Source organism: Pristis pectinata, chromosome 8 (genome assembly GCF_009764475.1).
Source record: "Pristis pectinata isolate sPriPec2 chromosome 8, sPriPec2.1.pri, whole genome shotgun sequence".
Classification (NCBI taxonomy): domain Eukaryota; kingdom Metazoa; phylum Chordata; class Chondrichthyes; order Rhinopristiformes; family Pristidae; genus Pristis; species Pristis pectinata.
This window is the reverse complement of record NC_067412.1, coordinates 14,330,011-14,349,959: the sequence shown is the minus strand read 5'-3', so window position 1 is coordinate 14,349,959 and position 19,949 is coordinate 14,330,011. Positions and strand designations below refer to the sequence as shown.

The 19,949-nt window shown below is 37.9% G+C and overlaps 1 protein-coding gene across 3 annotated transcripts in view; it reads right to left on the bottom strand.

The window, feature by feature from the left end:
• The window catches only part of clec16a (C-type lectin domain containing 16A), a 180,055-nt gene that overhangs the window by 71,554 nt on the left and 88,552 nt on the right, over nucleotides 1-19,949 (bottom strand). For all 3 annotated transcript variants that reach the window (XM_052021126.1, XM_052021127.1, XM_052021128.1), the window contains 2 exons: nucleotides 7,662-7,706; nucleotides 1,139-1,189 (listed from right to left, as the gene is read on the bottom strand). In XM_052021126.1, coding sequence (XP_051877086.1) covers nucleotides 1,139-1,189; nucleotides 7,662-7,706 — 96 coding nt within the window. The remainder of the gene's footprint in view (nucleotides 1-1,138; nucleotides 1,190-7,661; nucleotides 7,707-19,949) is intronic.

Here is a 19,949-nt window from a genome sequence, read left to right as displayed (position 1 = left end):
AATTCTTGAACCAACCTGCGCAACTCTAATCACTACAGTTTAGCAACACTATAACCACATTGATCACTTTGCACTAAAATGGACTTTGTTTTTACTGTTCTAATTGTGTTCTTTCTTATAAGAATTGTGCAATTTGTTTAATTTCTGTTTTTCTTGTGATTGCTGCTTATATGAAGCTATGTGCCTGTGATGCTGCTGCAAGCAAGTTTTTCATTGCATTTGTGCATTGCACATATACTTGTGTATATGACAGTAAACTTGACTTTGACCTTCTACTTTCTATACCTTCAATTTTTGTTTACCATCTTGTTCATGCCTAATTTAGCCACCTTTATGCTCCTTCTGCTCAAAACTAGAAAACGATGGTTTTATATCATCCAGCAACTTTCCACTTTTCAGCATTTAAAAAAATAAAATAAAATTTGGTACAAAAAGTCCAAGGTTTCAGCAATAAGTTTTTAGTGATATTGCAATGCAGTTACATATAAATACTATGTTAAGAAATACATTGAAACACAGTAACATCTTCAAATGAGGATATCTGATAAATAATTTCATCTAATTAATATTATTTTATATTAAAGTGCATTTAATTTAAAAAGATAAGGAATATTAGCTCAAATAAGTAAAAATGTATAATATCGACACTCAGCAAAAACTTTCTCAGAACATTAGTCTATTCAACAATCTGAAAATGATGTGTACACTAATGATAGGAAAATATGATAAACATTTTTCAGACACCGTGTTTTTAAGGAGAAATCTCAAACTGTTGTTCATGATGTGTTTTAGTAAGAGTGACCGCTACTGATGCTCTTAATTGGAACAGATGGAATTTTCAGTAATTGGTGTTGGCCGAAAATATATGTAATATCTGTTCTTGTGCTTGTGGGAATCTGTGGGGTGGCAGTTATGCAACAAGTTTGACTGATGGTCATCCTTATATTAAAAAACTGCTCAGTCCGAAACAATTATTGCATACTTTTGTCAGTGCAAGGCTGGCATAAATTCATTGAGAAAACATAACTGATTTTCAGTGCTCTTAGCACAGTTATACAAAGCACAAATATATTGGAATTTAAGGTAAAGACCTCAACTATTTATATTGCATATTGTGGTAATTCAGCTGGTCACTTACCGTCATGACTCTATATTCATCCTCAAACATATCAAGAAAGATTTCTTCTCCCTAGAAAAATAAAAGGCAAATTGGGCTTGGATCAATCAATATCACGTTTGCTTCAAGTCTGAAGGTTGGGACTCAAGCAACACAAGAGACTCGAACATAAAAGTCCCGACTTTCAGACAATGTATTTAACACAAGTTCTTTCTGCTTCCTTGGGCAAGGTAAAAGGGCTGTTGGCAATATTTTGAATAGCAGGGAAATTAGTTCAGTATGCGAGCAATGGTTTGATGTGAATGACCACACTCAGAATTTGTACCATTCCATTTCTGAAGCAAGTGACCACATCACAGTAGTGCAGCACTTAGCGTTACACTATTACAGTGCCAGCGACCCGGGTTCAATTCTGGCCACTGTCCGTAAGGAGTTTGTACATTCTCCCCATGTCTGCATGGGTTTTCCTCCAGGTGCTCTGGTTTCCTCCCACATTCCAAAGACATACAGGTTAGGAAGTTGTGGGCATGCTATGTTGGCACTGGAAGCGTGGCGACACTTGCGGGCTGCCCCCAGAACACTCTACACAAAAGATGCATTTCACTGTGTTTTGATGTACTTGTGACAAATAAAGATGTCTTATCTTCCCTGGTCTGTTCTCAAGCAGTTGAGTGTTGGCTCATTTTTCTTTGGAAGGGTTCCAAGGAAAGGTTATCGACCCAAAAAAGTTAACTCTGCCTTTCTCCTTAAAGATGCAGCCTGACCTGTTGAATATATCCAGTATTTTGTTTTTTTGTTTATTCGTTTCCCTAATATGCATTACTTTTACATAGAAACACACTGAAATATCAATTCCCAGCAGCAAAATAAACTGAGTCTCTTTTAATTTATAGAAATTGGGAAAAACAAAATTATGATGGGCATTTCTTCTCTTGAAATGTCACAAATCTTTGGAACTCTCTACCCCTGAACCTGAATCACTGAATGTATTCAAGGCTGAGGCAGAAAAAAATTTGGATCTATTTGGAGTCGTGGGTTATGGGTAACAGGCAGGAAAGCAGAGCTGAGGTCAGGATCAAATGAGACACAATCTCATTTAATGGCAGAGCAGGCATGAGGGGCCATGTAGCCTACACCTGCTCCAAAAGATGTTCTTAAGCAAAGATGGCAGAACTAACTTCAGTTTAAAGCCGATTACAAATTATAAGATATTCCTAGAAATGAATGGCATATTTCTGAAAATGAACTAGAACCCCATGTTAGAAACAGACATTTGAAATCAGAATAAAATAGTGCATTTTTGGAGTACGTGCAGTGCTGTGGTAGTTTTTCCAAAGTAAAACCAGTTTGCTGTAGCATGTTTCATGTCTAGTTTGAAGCAATGAGTACTATTTGAAAGTTCCAGGAAATCAGGTTTTGTTCTACTGTGAAGATCTTGTCTATTATCTCTGGTACATGCTGCAATCTTACTGTCATATCAATTATTCTGATTTTCATTTAGTCAGTATTTAGCTTTTCAGGTCCTTTAATGCTCTTAATTAGTATCAGATAGAAATGCTACAATTATTATACATTCTTATCAGATGCAGAAACCAAGAACATCAAAAGCGGAGGCAAAAAAAACCTTGCATTTATATCAAATCTTATTGGGTTGTTAAACAGAGAATCATAGGCTAGCTCAAGGACAGTTGCCAGTGCCTTCCAGACTTCAATGCCTTCACATAGCAGCATGGAAATAAGGAACATGCTGGAGGTTATGTGTTGGAACATCTCCTGCTCCATCTACCGCCGAATCTAGAAGCATTCTAGAATGTACTGAGCTGATGGGCCAGATCTCACCCTTCAGCTTTATACCAGCCACATCTGGCACAGCTGGTGAAGCCTCATTCATTTGATGTATACGTGCTAGTCACATGAATGGTATTGCCAGCCCTGGTAGGTGAAGTGATTTTTTTTCCAATTTTATTTAATACTGATGATTTAATTAAGTTATATTAATTAAATGTATAGCTCAAAATAAAGGTTTGTTTTGGAGAAAAAAAGCATCCTCTGATCAGATGCAAAGGAAAATAGAACAGCAAATGATATGTTGGTTTTAATTGCAAGGAGGATGGAGTACAAGAAGAAAGCAGTCTTGCTGTAATTGTGAAGGGGTTTTACAAAACTACATTAGATGTACTGCATGATGCTTAATTTTCGATACCAAAGGAAGGATATACATACCTTCTACACAAAGACAGCAAAAGGTTCACTAGATTGACTCTTGGGATCAAAGAAATGTGCTGTGAGGAGAGCCAAGTTCTTCAAAGTAGAACAGTGAGAAATTATCTTTTTCTAACAAAGATCCTGAGTGGACTTAACAGGAAAGAAACCAAGGGATTGTTTCTCCTGGCAGGAGGTCTAAGACTGTACTCAGGACGGGGTTCATCTATTTATGAACAAGAAGAAATTTCTGCTGTGAATCTTTAGAATTCTCAAAAAGGCTCTGAGTATTTTCAAGGCTGAGGGTTGTTCCTTTTTAGATTATAAAAGGTATCAAGAGAAATGGGAATCAAGTAGGAGATGAGGATCAGCCATGAAATTGGAAGACAATGGAGGCTTGAGTGGTTATGTAGTTATTTCTGATCCTCTCTTATGCTATAAAACTGAATTTTGCACTTCCAGTTGTTGCAATCCTCTTGATGCTTGCCTTCCCCTCCCAACTCCATTTACTACACCTAGATTTTAAACCTGAAAGTCTATGCCTCACTACACTTTCAATATCATTTTATCTTTTTGCATGTCATTAAGTTTATATAAAGGATATGTGTATATAAAGTTTATATAAAGGATAAAGGACTGCGACAGCTTTTATGTTTGAGCTGTTGCTCAGCATGCGAGTTTCTTGTATATCCTGCTAATCCACAGAATTTGGCACATAAACTGAAAAAATTCTGTTTGTTTGTCATGTGAGCTTTAAGATTTTTTTTAAGTTAAAGCCCACACCCTCAAAATGTAATGATATACCAACACAATTCTGTAAAAAGTGTATTTGGAAACCTGAGATTTCATTCACTAGAACAAAAATAAAAACAGTGATATTAATTCCAGGTGTTTGTTCCTCAGAAAACATTTGCTTAGATCTTTACCAGTTCTTCCATATTACATTCACCTTTCCATGCCAAACTGTAAATACACTAATCCATTTTCTCATCAGAGATAGTTACTCAAAGCAGAATTCTAAGGTAGCAGTGGAACATTTTAATACCAATGCTGTAACCTTTAAGTTATTGAAGAATGGACATCATTGTGATGTATATCCAATGTCACCTATGTACTTGCGACTGATGTTTACTTGTTACTTTCCTCAGAACCAACCTTGACAACAAATATTGCAGTATTTCATAACGCTCTCAGTTTACTGTAAGCATATGAACCCCTTCACTGTCTGCCATAATCGAATACTGTTCCCCCTCTACACTCCATTTACTGATTCATTGTTCGATCTGAGAGGTTGGTTTGCAGAACTGATCAAATCTATGCATATGGCTCTGTTAGGTTAAGAAATGCTTCAGTTCAAGTGAAAATAATATTCACCACACATTGTGGACAGACATTACCCAGAGTCTGGAATGTTGGAATACCTGTGGTCACTGCTACATATATTGCAGGCTGAATCACAAGTCTGGGCATAAATACGCTCTAAATGGGCCTTTCTCTACCAAAGTGTCATCAGTTCTAAGTTCACCTTACAAAAAATTATTTCTGTACTTGACTTTCTTTTGTTAACCATTATAAATGTGAAATTCTTCATATGTTTTGCCTCAGGACCTGCTAAATATCCCAAATTTAAACTGCTAAGGTTAAAAGCTTATTTGATAAACCTATAATTTGACATGGTAAAGTAAAAACCTGCATAATTTATCATCTTTCAGATTTTCCGAATGTCCCAAAGTCCTTTATAACCAATGAAGTACTAAGCACAGTCACTGTTGTATTGTGGAAAAGCAGCAGTTATACATGTGCACATTTTGGGCATTGTTTGAGAGATAAATGTTGATCAGGACAATGAGAAAACAACCCATTCTTCTTTAACAGAGTCCCTCCAGATATTTACATAAAAAACATATGCCTTATTTAAAGCCAGCATCTACACCAGTGAAGGAATTCCACAGCTTATATTAAGTGCTCAATTCTCCTTGTGGAACTTGAACCAAAGTCCTTTTGCCTCATGGGGGATAGTGCTACTTCAGACAAGATACTACAACTGATTTCTGTATTCCTGGATACAGATAGAAAAACGATGTTAAAGATGATCAAGAACTATTCTGCTCTGGAAGCCAGCAAAGTGAACTTCCGAAGATGATGTGATTTAGGTCAATTGTATGGCATGAGAATAATATTTGAAAAGACCATTGCAATCATTCAAACTAGTCTCAAGTTCAAAGAGTGTCATTCTATCATCTCATACATCCTTCAGTCTCACGAAAGTCAAAAAAACTGCAGATGCTGGAAATCTGAAATAAAAACAGAAAATGCTGGAAATACTCAACAGGTCAGGCAGCATTTGTGGAAGGAGAAAATACATTTCTTTCAGCACATTGTTCTCATTTCAGATTACCAGCATCTGCAGTTTTATGATTTTCATGTTTCTTTGTCTACAAAATACGCAATTTGTCTTGAAGTTTCTGATGCAATCCAAATCCACTGCACCTTTGCATGTTCTGCTTCATGTATTCATTAACTTTTTCTGAATTTGAAGTCCTTGCCGCTGTTAGAAAATTGTGAGTGCCTTCAATCACAGGATCACTTTGGGTCCATGTCAGAGCAATCCAGTTAGTTCTCTCTCCCCAGAACCCTGCAAATTCTTTCCTTTCAGATATTTATCCTGCTTTGTTTATTAAAATCTATTATTTTTTTTAAAATGTAGGCATCACCACCAAGGTCAGAATTAGTGACCTGGCCATAACTGCCTTTAAGAAGGTGGTGTTGAACCATCTTCTTGAAGTCCTACAGTTCTTCTGTGAAAGGTACTCCCACAATAAATCTGTGTAGAAAGTTCCAGAATTTAGACCATGTGACGATGAAGCAGTGGTGATACATTTCCAAATCAAGTTGGTGTGCAAGTCAGAGGGGAACATGCAGATGGTGATATTCCTATGTACATAGTGGTAAATGTTGTGGGCTTGGGCAGTGGTATCAGATTAGCCTGGGTGAATATAAATAAAGTTTTGTCTGCAAGGAATAAATAAAATTATTAAAATTCAAGGAAGTGCACAAAAACTTCTGAACTAGTCTCATTTTAATAACCAAATGTCTAGGCTTCGGCTTAGAAACCCAATGCCATTTTTGCAGAATAAATTCAGAATTGGCTGCAAACCACAGGCTAGACAAGTAAAGAAAGAAATACTCAGAAAACGACTCCAACCAAATAAAAAAAATAAACTAGAAAAATGAATATGAAATTTCCCAAACAGAAAGCAGTTAAAATGTTTATACAAGAAAATGAAAAAACAAAATAGCCTTTGCATGGCACAGCAACACAGCTGGCTCTGGTAATCTGCATGTTAGAACATTACTGTAATGGAAAATGCTTAAAGCACACAGAAAATCAGGCAGGGAGAAATAGTGTTTCAGCTCAATGACCTAAAATCAGAACTGGAAGACACTAGAAATGAATTTTTTTTTAAAAAAGTGTACGCAGAGCCAGAAAATTAGTGTATGGGTAAAGAACAAAAAAATGGGTTGACGGCAGAAGTGATTTAATGACAAAAGAGATAACAAGGAAGACCAAAATAGATGATATGAAATAAATGATGGATGCACTCTGCAGATCGGGCAGCATCTGTGGAGAGTTGAAACAGAGTTAGTGTTTTAGATCAATGACCTTTCGTCAGAACTCAGGTGATAGATGGACAAATGTAGAAACTGGAGATTTTACAGCAGTAGTTAACTGATTATAGCCAAAAACCAGAGAAGTGAGAGTGTGTAAGCTGGATGAGAATCAAATCAGTCAAGGCAGGAGGGCTGCAGTGTGGATTGTGGCAGAATAAGGACAGGTTGCCTCTGTCCATGTACACTACCCTGTTGGCCCTATGCTGACTTTCACCTTCTACATTATTTTGATTAAGTCATTTTCAGAAATGCTCCTACACTGAGTTCTGCTCTTCTCCCAAACTGGATTTTCATTTGTCTCTCTTTTCCTATTTTTATTGAGGGGGCCAACATAATCACCTTGATGCCCAGCTCAACTATCAATCTGCATTGAAGCTATTCAGCTCACTTTAACAATCTCCTCATTCTCCTTTAAGCCATTATTTATTCAATACTTCTTCTTTAAATGAGAATTGAAGTCTCTAATTTTTAAAAATAAACACCATGTTGAAAAATATTTCTCCCTGCCTACTTAAGGGACATGTTAACAATACATTTTTTCACTTTTACCTGATTAAAAATGATTTTTTTTGGAAACATTCTTCAGGACTTGAATATAATACATTAAATCCAGCCCACAAAAAAAGCACGAAACCTGGATCATCACGGTATTTGTCATCACCAGCCTTACCTTATAGAAACGTCGCAATAAGTGGACACTTTCTTCCCTTGCACCCTGAAGAACAGAAAGAAAAATATTGAAGAAACTGCAGGAATAAAACACAGCATGCATTGATTACTTAATAAGTGAGAAAATATTGTTTGCAACCCACTCCTGTACAAATAAAATCAGGTAAGTATTAAAAGCAAGAAAAAAATCTCAAACTTGAGAATTTTACAGTTTTGTACAACTGTAACATGACGTCCCAATGCCTCGGCCAATGAAGGCAAGCATGTCATAGGCCGTCTTCACCACCCGTCTCTGTGTTGCTACTGTCAGGGAACTATGTACTTGTACCCCAAGGTCTCTCTGTTCAACAACAATCCCCAGGGCCCTGTCATTCACTATGTACGTCCTGACCTGGTTTAACATTCCAAAATGCATCACTTTGTACTAATCTAAATTAAATTCCATCTAGCATTTCATTGCTCACCTTCCCAATTGATCAATATCCTGTTGTAATCTTAAACAACTTTCCTCACTGTCCATTTGCTCTCAGCCGCAAACTTAATCATTCTACCTACATTCTCATCCAAATCATGAAAATATATGACAAATAACAGAGGACCCAGCACCAATCACTGAGGCACACCACTGATCACAGGCCTCCAATCTGAAAAGCAATCCTCCGTTACTCTCTGACTCCTACCACTAATTCAATTTCGTATCCTATTGGCCGTCTCACCCTGGATCCCACCTGTTCTAACCTTCTGGACAAGCCTACTATGCAGGGCCTTGCTAAGGTCTATGCAAATGTCTATTGCCCTACCCTCAATCTTGGTTAACTCTTCAAAGAACTCAAATTCGTGACACATGATTTCCCATGCACAAAGTTATGCTGACTATCCCTAATCAGTCCCTTGCCTTTCCAAATGCAAATAAATCCCATCTCTCAGAATCACTTCCAATAACTTTCCTATCATTTATGCAAGGCTCAGCAGCTTGTAGTTACCTGGCTTATTCCTGCTGCCCTTCTTAAATAAAGGCACAACATTAGCCATCCTCCAGTCTTCCAGTACCTTACCTGTGGCTAATGAAGTTGCAAAAATCTCTGCCAGGGCCTCCAGCAATCTCTTCCTTTGCTGCCCATAACAGCCTGGGATGCAAATGGGCAGGTCCTTGGGATCTCAGCAATCCACCAAAAAATATGACAATTTATTTCAAAACAAGCACTGATTATATCACCATGTATTTAGTCCTCTAAAACCAGATCCTGCACCATTTTATTATAAAGAGTGATTGGTATACTAGAGGCCTGAACCAGACAACATGCCCACAAGCTCAGAAGGAAGCAAGCCCCTATAAATATAAATACCACTTTGAATTTCCAGACTGAGGGAAAATGACCCAGAAATGGTCATTTACTGCAATTCACATTAACATGCAGGGGGGTGGGGGTGGGGGGTGGGGGGTGGAGGGAAAAGGGGAAATCAAGAGAAATACCAATTTGCAGATAATTTGTGAATAACAAGTGTATATGCAGTTGAATTTCTAGGCAAACGTTAAGAACATGGCATAGTGTTTTCAAGCCAAAAATATTAAGAAGGAAAATGACAGCAAACTTTAATGCCCACATAAGATTTTACGATCAGTAGCTCACATGAATCATTTTCAATGGTGGGTATTGATAAAAAAAAATTGACTTTTCACCACGTTGGTGAGAAGATTTTTAATCAAATTAGTATCAGTTTTGCATTTTAACTGAAACTTCAATTCCCCTCCAGAGAAAAATACTGGCATATAGTAAATGAAACTGTCACAAATGCACATACACATTTGTGCTGCAAGCCAAACCAAACCATACAGTCAACAATAAACAAAATATTTCACAGTAATTCATACTTCATTTACTGACAGAACACTTATTGGACAGGAAACAAGAGTAAATGTCAACAATGTGACACGGTGTTCCAAAGGATTCAGTACTATTACTATTTGCGTAAATAATTTGAGACAGAAATCTGAAATACAATGGCCCAGAAACTCATCAGTGAGCGCAGTGGCATGTTAATAGGTCATTGCGTGGTGAGGCTGAGAAGTGACCAGAGGTCTTTAAAATCATAAGAGAGTTTGACAGGGCAGAGGACCTTTCTCTGAGCCTGTGACCCAAGCTTTCTGCTTTGGTCAGTTTTAACTTCTTAGTGGGACAAAGGCTTCAAGTTTTAGACTTCTTTCTTTAAACCCCTTCTCCCTCATTTTTTCACCTTCAGAAAAGTTGTCAAAACCTGTATTTTTGACAAACCTTCTAAATTACCTTGCACTTCATTTCTCCACATAGTAATTGTTTAAAAATATTTTATCTGAATGGAAAATTCAAAATTATTTAAAAATGCAAACAATGTAATGTATTCAGATCCAGGATGTGTCATTAACAAATAAAAAAAACCATTACATCTAGTTAAGCAAATCTATGAATAATGAAATCTTAATTAATTGCTGTTCTTCAGTTTACATACGGGCAACTCCCACTTTACAGCAGTTCAGGTAACAGAAATTCACCCTAACTGAACTCACAAATCACTACGAAAAAAAATCAAGGATACCGAAGAAAAATTTATTCTTACAAAATTTGTGGGGAAAAAAAAGCAAATAAGCACAAAATTAAGTTGTTTCTCAATTTGCATTTCTTGACACACACAGATGATGCAACCTCACATTATGGATAAAATTGCAATATGGACCATTTTCTAGGAACCTAACACCACCCCCCACCCCCCCCCACCCATAATGACTTTACAATGCAAAAACTTTATGGATTACATTAAGTATGAAATGCCATCCATAATGGATGGATCTCCCTGGCCCAGACTATTTGCACCATTTGATAGATATTTTCCTCATCCTTCAGGCTGAAAAGTTTTGTATGCATAATCATTACATCATTATAAAGATGGGGATTTTGCAAATTTTCAGCTCTGACTTCCTGCGACAGGTTCACACGGATAATAAATGTGAAAAGCCTGTACGATATATTAGGCAAATGGTGGAGTGGCACAAATTGACTAGCAAATTCCGGAGATTGACCTCTGAACTTTCTGGCTTATTTGCATATCATAAAAAGGTGAGTGCAGTTTATATGCCATTATTTTCCCAACATGATTCATCCACTGGAATGAGTCATTGCATAGCTGCAAAAATTTTTAAGTATATCCATTCAGAATATTGAAACTGAAATTCAGTTGTTCTTGGTATACAATTTCATTCCCGCTGATGTCACAGTAGCTGTTTTTCCAAATAAACCTTCAGATTCAGATGAACTTTATTGTCATATACAACAGGATGTAATGATATTCCTTATGCGTATGAAGCTCATAGAGTAAACAGTATACATGGTAATAATAAGTACAACAATAAATACAGTGACGAGCACATAACAACAGAATAGTGCCAACTGGTGCGAAAAGAAATGCTAAAGTGACAATAAACACAAGAGGTAGAACTTAGGGATTGAGAACATGGCAGCACCCCCCAGGAAGGGGACGCTAAAGAGGTGATTGGTTCAGAGGTCTGATAGCAGCAGGGAAGAGGCTGTACACGAGTCTGGTCACCTAGACTTTCAAGCTCCTGTATCTTCTCCAAGAAGATAGGAGAGAGAAAGGGGAAGGGCCAGGGTGGCTGGCAACATTATGGTACTATTAGTCTTCCTGATGCAACAAATCGAAGGTGGACTGGTGGGTAGGAAGTGATGAGCCTGTGATGGACTGGGCATATTCCATTGGTCCAGAGTGGAGCAGTTGTGACACCAGGCTGAGATGCAACCCATCAGCATACTTTCTTGCTGACATTAGTGGTTAGGTTGTTGTGATACCATGACACAAGGTTCACAATCTCTTTCCTATATTCCATCTCATCATTGTTGTTGATCCGGCTGCAGCAGTGGTGTCATCTGCAAACTTGAAGATCCAGTTGATGCTATATTTGGCCATACAGTCGTGGGTATACAGGAACTAGAGTAGGGGGCAGAGCACGCAAACCTGAGGAGCACCAGTGTTGAGGATCAGGGTGGATAAAATGTTATGACTAATTCTAACTGACTGAGGTCTGCTGGTCAGAAAGTCTAGAAGCCAATTACAGATGGGGGCCCTCCCTAAGGACAAGGTCTAAGAGAATAGACACGAGCTTGTTAAGAATTACGGTGTCGAAGGCTGAGCTGTAATCAATGACATATGCATTCTTATTATCGAGGTGATCCGGAGCGGAATGTAGTGCAAGGGAGGTGGCATCCCTGTGGACCTATTTTTCCTGTATGTAAAGTGAGAGGGTATACATTATCCATGAGGCTGGCAGTGATGTGAGCCATTACCAGTCTCTCAAAGCACTTGATTATGGTCGATGTTAGAACTACTGATCTGTAGTTATTTGGGAAAACTTTGATTTTCCACAAAGGGTCAAAGCCAGGAAGAATTAATTATGGAATTTTATCTACCAAACGCAAGATCTTTACTGTATTCTCAGATAACTGTGCTAAAAACAATGTGGTGGGGAGTTTTCATGTTGCACCGTTTCTCTAGCCTGACTAACCTTAAATTGTCTGAACCATCGCAAAATATACCGGAATTTCAAATGCAAGTCATAACCAGAAATTACAACAGATCATATTTCCATGGAGGTTTGCAAGAAGCTACAACACCAGCTATGCCTTCAGGCAAGATAATTCACTTCGGAGAGATTGCACCAAGTATACCCATTTTTCAGTCCTTTGAAATGGCTCTACGATTTAATTTTAAGGCAGTTTAAGCAACTTCTCCAAATCATATAGCATACTTAATGTAGCATATAAACACATCAACATACTTTTTTTTATATATACAAACTCATTTTAAAATATTTTAATAAAACTATACTATTAATCTTTTTGAATATAATGAAACCTATCCATATAAACAGGCACACCATCCCTAACACCATAGCACGCCACCAAAAAACTAATAAGCTGCTATCCAATTTTTCAGATAGAACAGGATCTAGCTCACCTGGTTCTCTTTCCTGCATTCCCTTCAAACTATCCAGGGCCCTGTTTTCCACACCCTTTAAAACTCTGGGACTCCAGTTCTGACACTCCTTTTAAATTCACACGTACCCCATTTACCTGCTCTGAAGGTCACGTGGGTTCGGTTCCTCTTTTAAAATCACCGAGGTCCCAGTCCCATGCCCTTTTAAAATCACCAACATTTCCCTCACTCTCTTGAAACTCACCTAGTTCACTGGAAAATGTGTTATACAACTGTGCAAAAAAAACTGACTTAAGTGTGTTGGAGTATAAATGGGAATACCATCCAATGATCCGGAAAATTTACCAAACTAATGCCAAAGTAGTGAGGGTGCTGGATTATCAGATTATTATTCTATCTAGTTGGCCAAAAAAATAACAGTGTAAAAGGCAGTTCAAAAACCACAGAAACTTTTTAATTATGAATTAAAATCAATCTTAATGCACCCAACGGCTTTTCCCAACATAAAAAAGGGCATTTGGGTCTACACAAGGTGACAGCAGCAAACTGTGTTAAATGAATGGTGAAATAGGAGAACTCTTTACATAACAGTCAAGGAAGTGTGCGTGCTTACTTTGGAATTATTTGCACAACTCCAACCAAGATTACAATTGTCTCTCTGACACCATGGATGATAAGTAAAAAAATTCGCCATCCTGCTGAAAATATTACAGTACATATAATGACATTTTTAAAATGAAGACAAAAATGTTAATCCTTAAAATATCAGTGATTTACAGATTTCCCTGCACAAAAATATTAAAATCCAGTTTATAAAATTTAATTTATTATGCAAATGAGTTTGATCTGAAATCTTGAGCCATATAGTTAATTTGAAAAGTTAAAAGTCATCTTTATTTTCATCAGTTTAAGAAAAAGTCTGGAAATAAATGGATGACACTTTTTATTAATCCCAAAACACAAAAGAATTTAAGAATTTCAAAAAAATTGACTCACAGCTAAGCTAATAAAGTGGCTGCAATACAATTTAGAATAGACTACTCAAAAAAAGTATTAATTAAGAATGCCCAACTATGATAATTTTCCTCTACTAAAGATCCAAATCCACAAGTTAAGGAATGCGCAGTCCATTTTTCTTTAAAACTAGTATATGGATAAGTCACCTGAAACCAAATATTTCATGGGATGAAGGGAGCTAATCATAGCTAAATATATTTCCATCTCAAAGTTGGTCAGGAGAATGTCACTCAGATTTTTTTTCAAAAAAGATCTTTGAAATGTCTTTCTTTTTCAATCTTTTTATTAGTTTTCAAATTAATACAGATTAATATATCAATGTTTATACATGTAATACAAAGAGATCAGGAGAACAATCATGACATGGATAATCATAAAGAACAATAGAGTATAAAAAAATCTGTAGATCCAATGATCTGTTAGTGAATGAATATAATATAAAAGAAAAAGATTTATTATAATATAAAAAAGGAAAAAAAACCCAAAACAATAAGAAAAATCATAAACAATGTATCAAACCAAACTAAGCTAAAAAAAAATTCAAACAAAAACGGGACTAAAATTTCTCAAGATCTTTGAAATGTCAAGGTGGTTCTCTGATAAGTACTGCTGAATGGTCTCGGATACAAGCTCTGGTCTCTGACCAAGGGGACAAGTGGTGTCAAGTAGACTTTAAATGCAACAAAACCAACAGATTAAAAAAAGGTAACATGGAAATATTACAATTATTAAATGATCCAGGATGTAAAAGATAGGGCTTGGATTTTTCAATACGAAGGATCTCAACTATGCTGGAAGAATGGCTAGATACCCATTTGGAAGTTTCAGAGTGCAGTGCCTTTACCCAAATAGGAGTGAATGCTCAGGTTCAAATTTCTGGGAATTTATATCATGTTATAACTTATGATCTTGCTACTTCATTACTTATATTAGGCTACCAAATTTACACTAAAGGACCTCATCATTCTTCAACAATTATATCCAGTATTACTAAATTATTAAATACAAATGCCTGGACAAATAAGCCTAGGGAAGATATTTCAAAATTCACTGCAACAATTCTATTATTTCCATTTAAAATATCAGGAGATAAAAATGACAATAAAACTGTGTCAAGATCCAAGCAATTCACTGAGAAGAAAACCTGTCCTACATGCATGTGACCTGCATTTTAATCCAATCCCACAATGTGGTTGACATCAACAGCCCCCTGGTGGTCTGGTAAGCTGCTCAGCTCTATTGAATTTTAAGTTTCAATAATGGCTACCATTATTTTCCCAAGACAATTTCAGATGGGCAATAAATGGCAACCTTGCCTGATTTTAAGTCTTTTGGCACCATGGCTTTAATTCCAAATTAAAAGATTACTGTATGGTCTAAAAAAATTAATTAGTCTGTAATACTCAAATATAAAGGCACATGTGTCTTAGAAGAAATGCAAACTAATTCCAAGGAAAGATCAATAATGTCTCACAGAAAAACAACAGCTGCCCTTTCAAGTTAAACAAGTGTATTCTCTACCACATTATCCAGGTAGTTCATTGGAAAAGGAAAGGATACTAGTCAGCTATAACTACAACCTTCAGGCTGTTCCACTGCCTTGCCAAAATGCAAATTGGAATTGTTGCAGCTGTCTGAAACTATAAAGGGTTCACAAAATTCTGGTCAGAAATCTTGTTCAAGTTATGTCTTGTTCAAAGAGAGACTGGATGGGCTGGCTTGTTTTTCTTGGAACAGAGGCGGCTGAGGAGTGACCTGATAGAGGTATATAATATTGATGCATAGATAGGGTAGATAGTAAGAAAGCTTTCCCCAGGGCTGAGCTGTCTAAGACCAGAGGGCATGGTTTGTGAGGAGTAAGAAGTTTAGAGAGGATCAGAGGAATTTGTTTTTCATCCAGAAGGTGGCTGCAGTCTGATTTCTTTGTGGAATCTATCAATCACATTACCCTCAAATATATATAGTTACCTCTTCAAAAATCTCAATTAATTTACTCAGACTGGATCTCCCATCAACAAATGTGCTGACTATCTCTGATCAATCTATACCATTCCAAGTACAAATTAATTCTTCCCCTCAAGAGTTTCCACCCCCCCCCCCCCCCCCCCCGCCAAATTGTTTCCTTACCACTGACTTTAGACTAATGGATGTATAGTAACTTGGCTTATCCCTCCTTCCCTTCTTGAATAATATTCACCATCTTTCAGGCATCCAGCACTTCAGCTGTGGCCAGCAAAAATTTAAACATCTCCATAAGGGCAGCAGCTATCTCCTCCCTTGCATTCCGTAGAAGCCTGGGATACATCTCATCAGGCCCAAAGGATTTATTCACCTTTGTGCCTGATTAAACATCTAATACCTTGCTTTTATGCTTCATCTGCTCTAGAACACATTGCCCCAACTGAAATGGCTTTCTCCTTAGTTGTAAATAACTATGGATAAGTATTGTGCAAACTTCCAGGCATGTTTGCCAGAATTTTTGACACAACACTCAGCCGCTACCCACTTTATGGAGACTAAATGTGAAATGTAAAGCTGCAGCAAATAGAGTTTCATTACTTTTTAATTGGTTTGGAATTTTTTTGAATATTTCTGAATTTCAGTAACATTCAGTGTGACAGCTTTGACAGCTTGTTAAGCCAGGGGCATGAACCATAGAACCATACAGCACAAAACAGGCCCTTCGGCCCACCATGTTGTGCTGTCCATCAAACCACCCTCACACTACCTAACCCCTTCCTCCCACATATCCCCCCATCCCACACTCCTCCATATGCCTATCCAACAAGCTCTTGAACCTGTTCAATGTATCTGCCTCCACCACCACCCCAGGCAGTGCATTCCATGCACCAACCACTCTCTGGGTGAAAAACCTCCCCCTGACATCTCCCCTGAACCTCCCACCCATAACCTTAAAGCCATGCCCTCTCGTCTTGAGCATTGGTGCCCTGGGAAGGAGGCGCTAACTGTCTACTCTATCTATTCCTCTCAGTATTTTATATACCTCTATCATGTCTCCTCTCATCCTCCTCCTTTCCAGTGAATAAAGCCCTAGCACCTTAAGCCTCTCCTCATATTCAATACTCTCTAATCCAGGCAGCATCCTGGTAAATCTCCTCTGCACCCTCTCCAACGCCTCCACATCCTTCCTATAATGAGGCGACCAGAACTGAACACAGTACTCTTAAGTGTGGCCTAACTAGAGTTTTAGAAATATTAGAAAATTTCAGTTTTGTGGGCAGAAGTTTCTCCAGTTTTGTGGTCATCCCCTCCTACTAATCCCACATGACAAAATTTACACGCAGAACACCACAGCATACGACCTCACTGCAGAGGGTGGAGCTGACTTCATCTAGCAAGTTATGACCAGATATCAGAAAAAAGTGGGAACCCAGTCTGGGGATCAGCAGCAGGCGAAGGCAGCTTGCCACCAACTGCAAACCCAAGTGATCTGATTTCATGCATACATTCAATACTTTCCCCTTCCCATCAAATGTGTATTCTTTTGGGAAATTAGAAGTTTATTCCTCTGATGAAAAAACTTCAATAAAACTTTATTTTGAGTATAAAGAACTAGTGTTTTGATTGTCCATTTAGTATCAGGACATCACTTTCCAATATTTATAGCATCCCATGTCAAACTTTGTCAATTTTCAAGACACCTGTGTTTTATTTATAATCAGCAATTCATTCAAGTTTCCTAGTGTCACAGGACACCCTATAAAGTCTTCCAAATAATTGTACACATGAGCATTAATTAATTGCGACTTACATATAAATAGCCCCTTTAACATCACAAAATATCTCAAGATGCTTTGACATTAAAGCAGAGTTATTGGGACACCAGAGCAAAAGCTAGGTCAAAGCTATAGGTTTTAAGGAGTGGTTCAAAAGTAAAACAAAACTACATGTGCTGGAAATCTGAACTAAACCAGAAAAATCAATATTAAAAATAAAATCAACGTTATAAGTATTCAGTAGGTCAGACAACATTAATGGAGAGAGAGGAATAGAGTTAACATTTCAGAGTAGTTCCAGCATTTTATATTTTTATTTTAGGTAGTCAGCGCCCTACAAAAACAAAAACCTCTTTTGTCCATCTGCTTCCAACAACTCTTGTAGCTCATGCTTCATTACTACAGAAGTTCAAATAAAAGCAATTTAAAATATGCAAAGATCTAACTTCTTTTGAGACTCTCCAACAAAGATAGGGGGGATAATAATAATTTACAAAGTGTTTTAGTCCATAAGTTTACAGTAAAGGAATTAATCATTGTTTTAACATACCCCAAGATTGCACAATGAAAAAAAGTTTCAATGTATAAATTTATTGACAAGTCAAAGCTTTCTGGTGGTTAAAAACCTCTTCAGTTTCTCAGTATAAGCAGAAATGCATTAATTTCAAAACTGTTTCACAAGAGTATATTTTCTGTAGTAAAAGTAAGAAGTTCCAACAATTTAGGACCTTTCTCAATCTTGGAATGTCCCAAAGCAATTTGCAACAAATGAAATACATCTGTGTGGCCAATATTTTAAATTCGGGAAGTATAGCAGACAATTTCACATTAACCAGAGATGAATGCTTAGACAACCAGTACATAGGTGTAGATCAAAGGATAACTGGCCCCAAGGACACTGCTGCTGCTCTTTACACAGTAATGAAATATTTGATGTCCAATTGAAAAGGTAGTTGGGGTCTTAATCTATGACTTCATCCAAAAGATGGGAAACATGACTGGACATTGGGTAGCACAGCGACACAGTAGGTAGTGCAAGTGTTTCACAGATTCAGCAACCCAGGCTCAATCTACACCTCTGGTGCTGTTTGTGTGGACTTTGCATGTTCTCCCTTGAGTGCATGGGTTTTCTTCAGGTACTCCAGTTTCCTCCCACATTCAAAGACATCCTAGTTGGTAGGTTCATTAGCTCCTACTGTAAATTACCTCTAACGTGGGGAGATGGTAGGAGAATCCAAACAGAGTGGTGTGAGCATGCAAGAGAAAGGGTTGTAGGGAAATAAGTGGGGATTGGAATTGCACTGAGTGCTGGCATAGACTCAATGAGTAGAATGGGCTCCTTCTATGTTTAAGCAAATACAAGAAACAAAATATGAGTGATAGAACAGTCCACATTCTATACTACACTGAAGTATCAGCATAAATTATGCATGCAAGTCTCTGGGACAGTCTTGAACACAAAATGTAATTATAGGTAATGCTGTTCACATTAAGCTAATGCTGGCTCCTTTATTCCCCTCTGGACATGAAACCTTTGGCAGCATAAACAAAACTTAACCATAGAACAATACAGCACAATACAGGCCCTTCGGCCCACAATGTTGTGCTGACCTTTAAACCACGCCTAAGACTAACTAACCCCTTCCTCCCACATATCCTCCTATTTTAAATTCCTCCATATGCTTACCAAACAATCTCTTGAACTTGACCAACGCATCAGCCTCCACCACCACCCCAGGCAGCACATTCCATGCACCAACCACTCTCTGGGTGAAAAACCTCCCTCTGATATCTCCCTTGAACTTCCCACCCATTACCTTAAAGCCATGCCCTGTTGTATTGGTGCCCTGGGAAAGAGGCACTGGCCGTCTACTCTATCTATTCCTCTTAATATTTTGTATACCTCTATCATGTCTCCTCTCATCATCCTTCTCTCCAATGGGTAAAGCCCTAGCTCCCTTAGTCTCTCCTCATAATCCATACTCTCCAATTCAGGCAGCATCCTGGTAAATTTCCTCTGCACCCTTTCCAATGCTTCCACATCCTTCCTATAATGAGGCGACCAGAATTGGACATAGTACTCCAAGTGTGGTCTAACCAGAGTTTTGTAGAGCTGCATCATTACCTCGTGGCTCTTAAACTCGATCCCACGACTTATGAAAACCAACATCCCATAAGCTTTCTTAACTACCCTATCCACCTGAGAGGCAACTTTCAGTGATCTGTAGATGTGAACCCCCAGATCCCTCTGCTCCTCCACACTCCCCAGAATCCTGCCATTAACCTTGTACTCCGCCTTGCAGTTTGTCCTTCCAAGGTGTACCACCCCACACTTCTCCAGATTGAACTCCATCTGCCACTTCTCAGCACAGCTCTGCATCGTATCAATATCCCTCTAAGCTTCGACAGCCCTCCACACTATCCACAACACCACCGACCTTTGTGTCGTCTGCAAACTTGCTAACCCACCCTTCTACCCCCTCATCCAAGTCATTAATAAATATCACGAAAAGTAAAGGTCCCAGAACCGATCCTTGTGGGACACCGCTAGT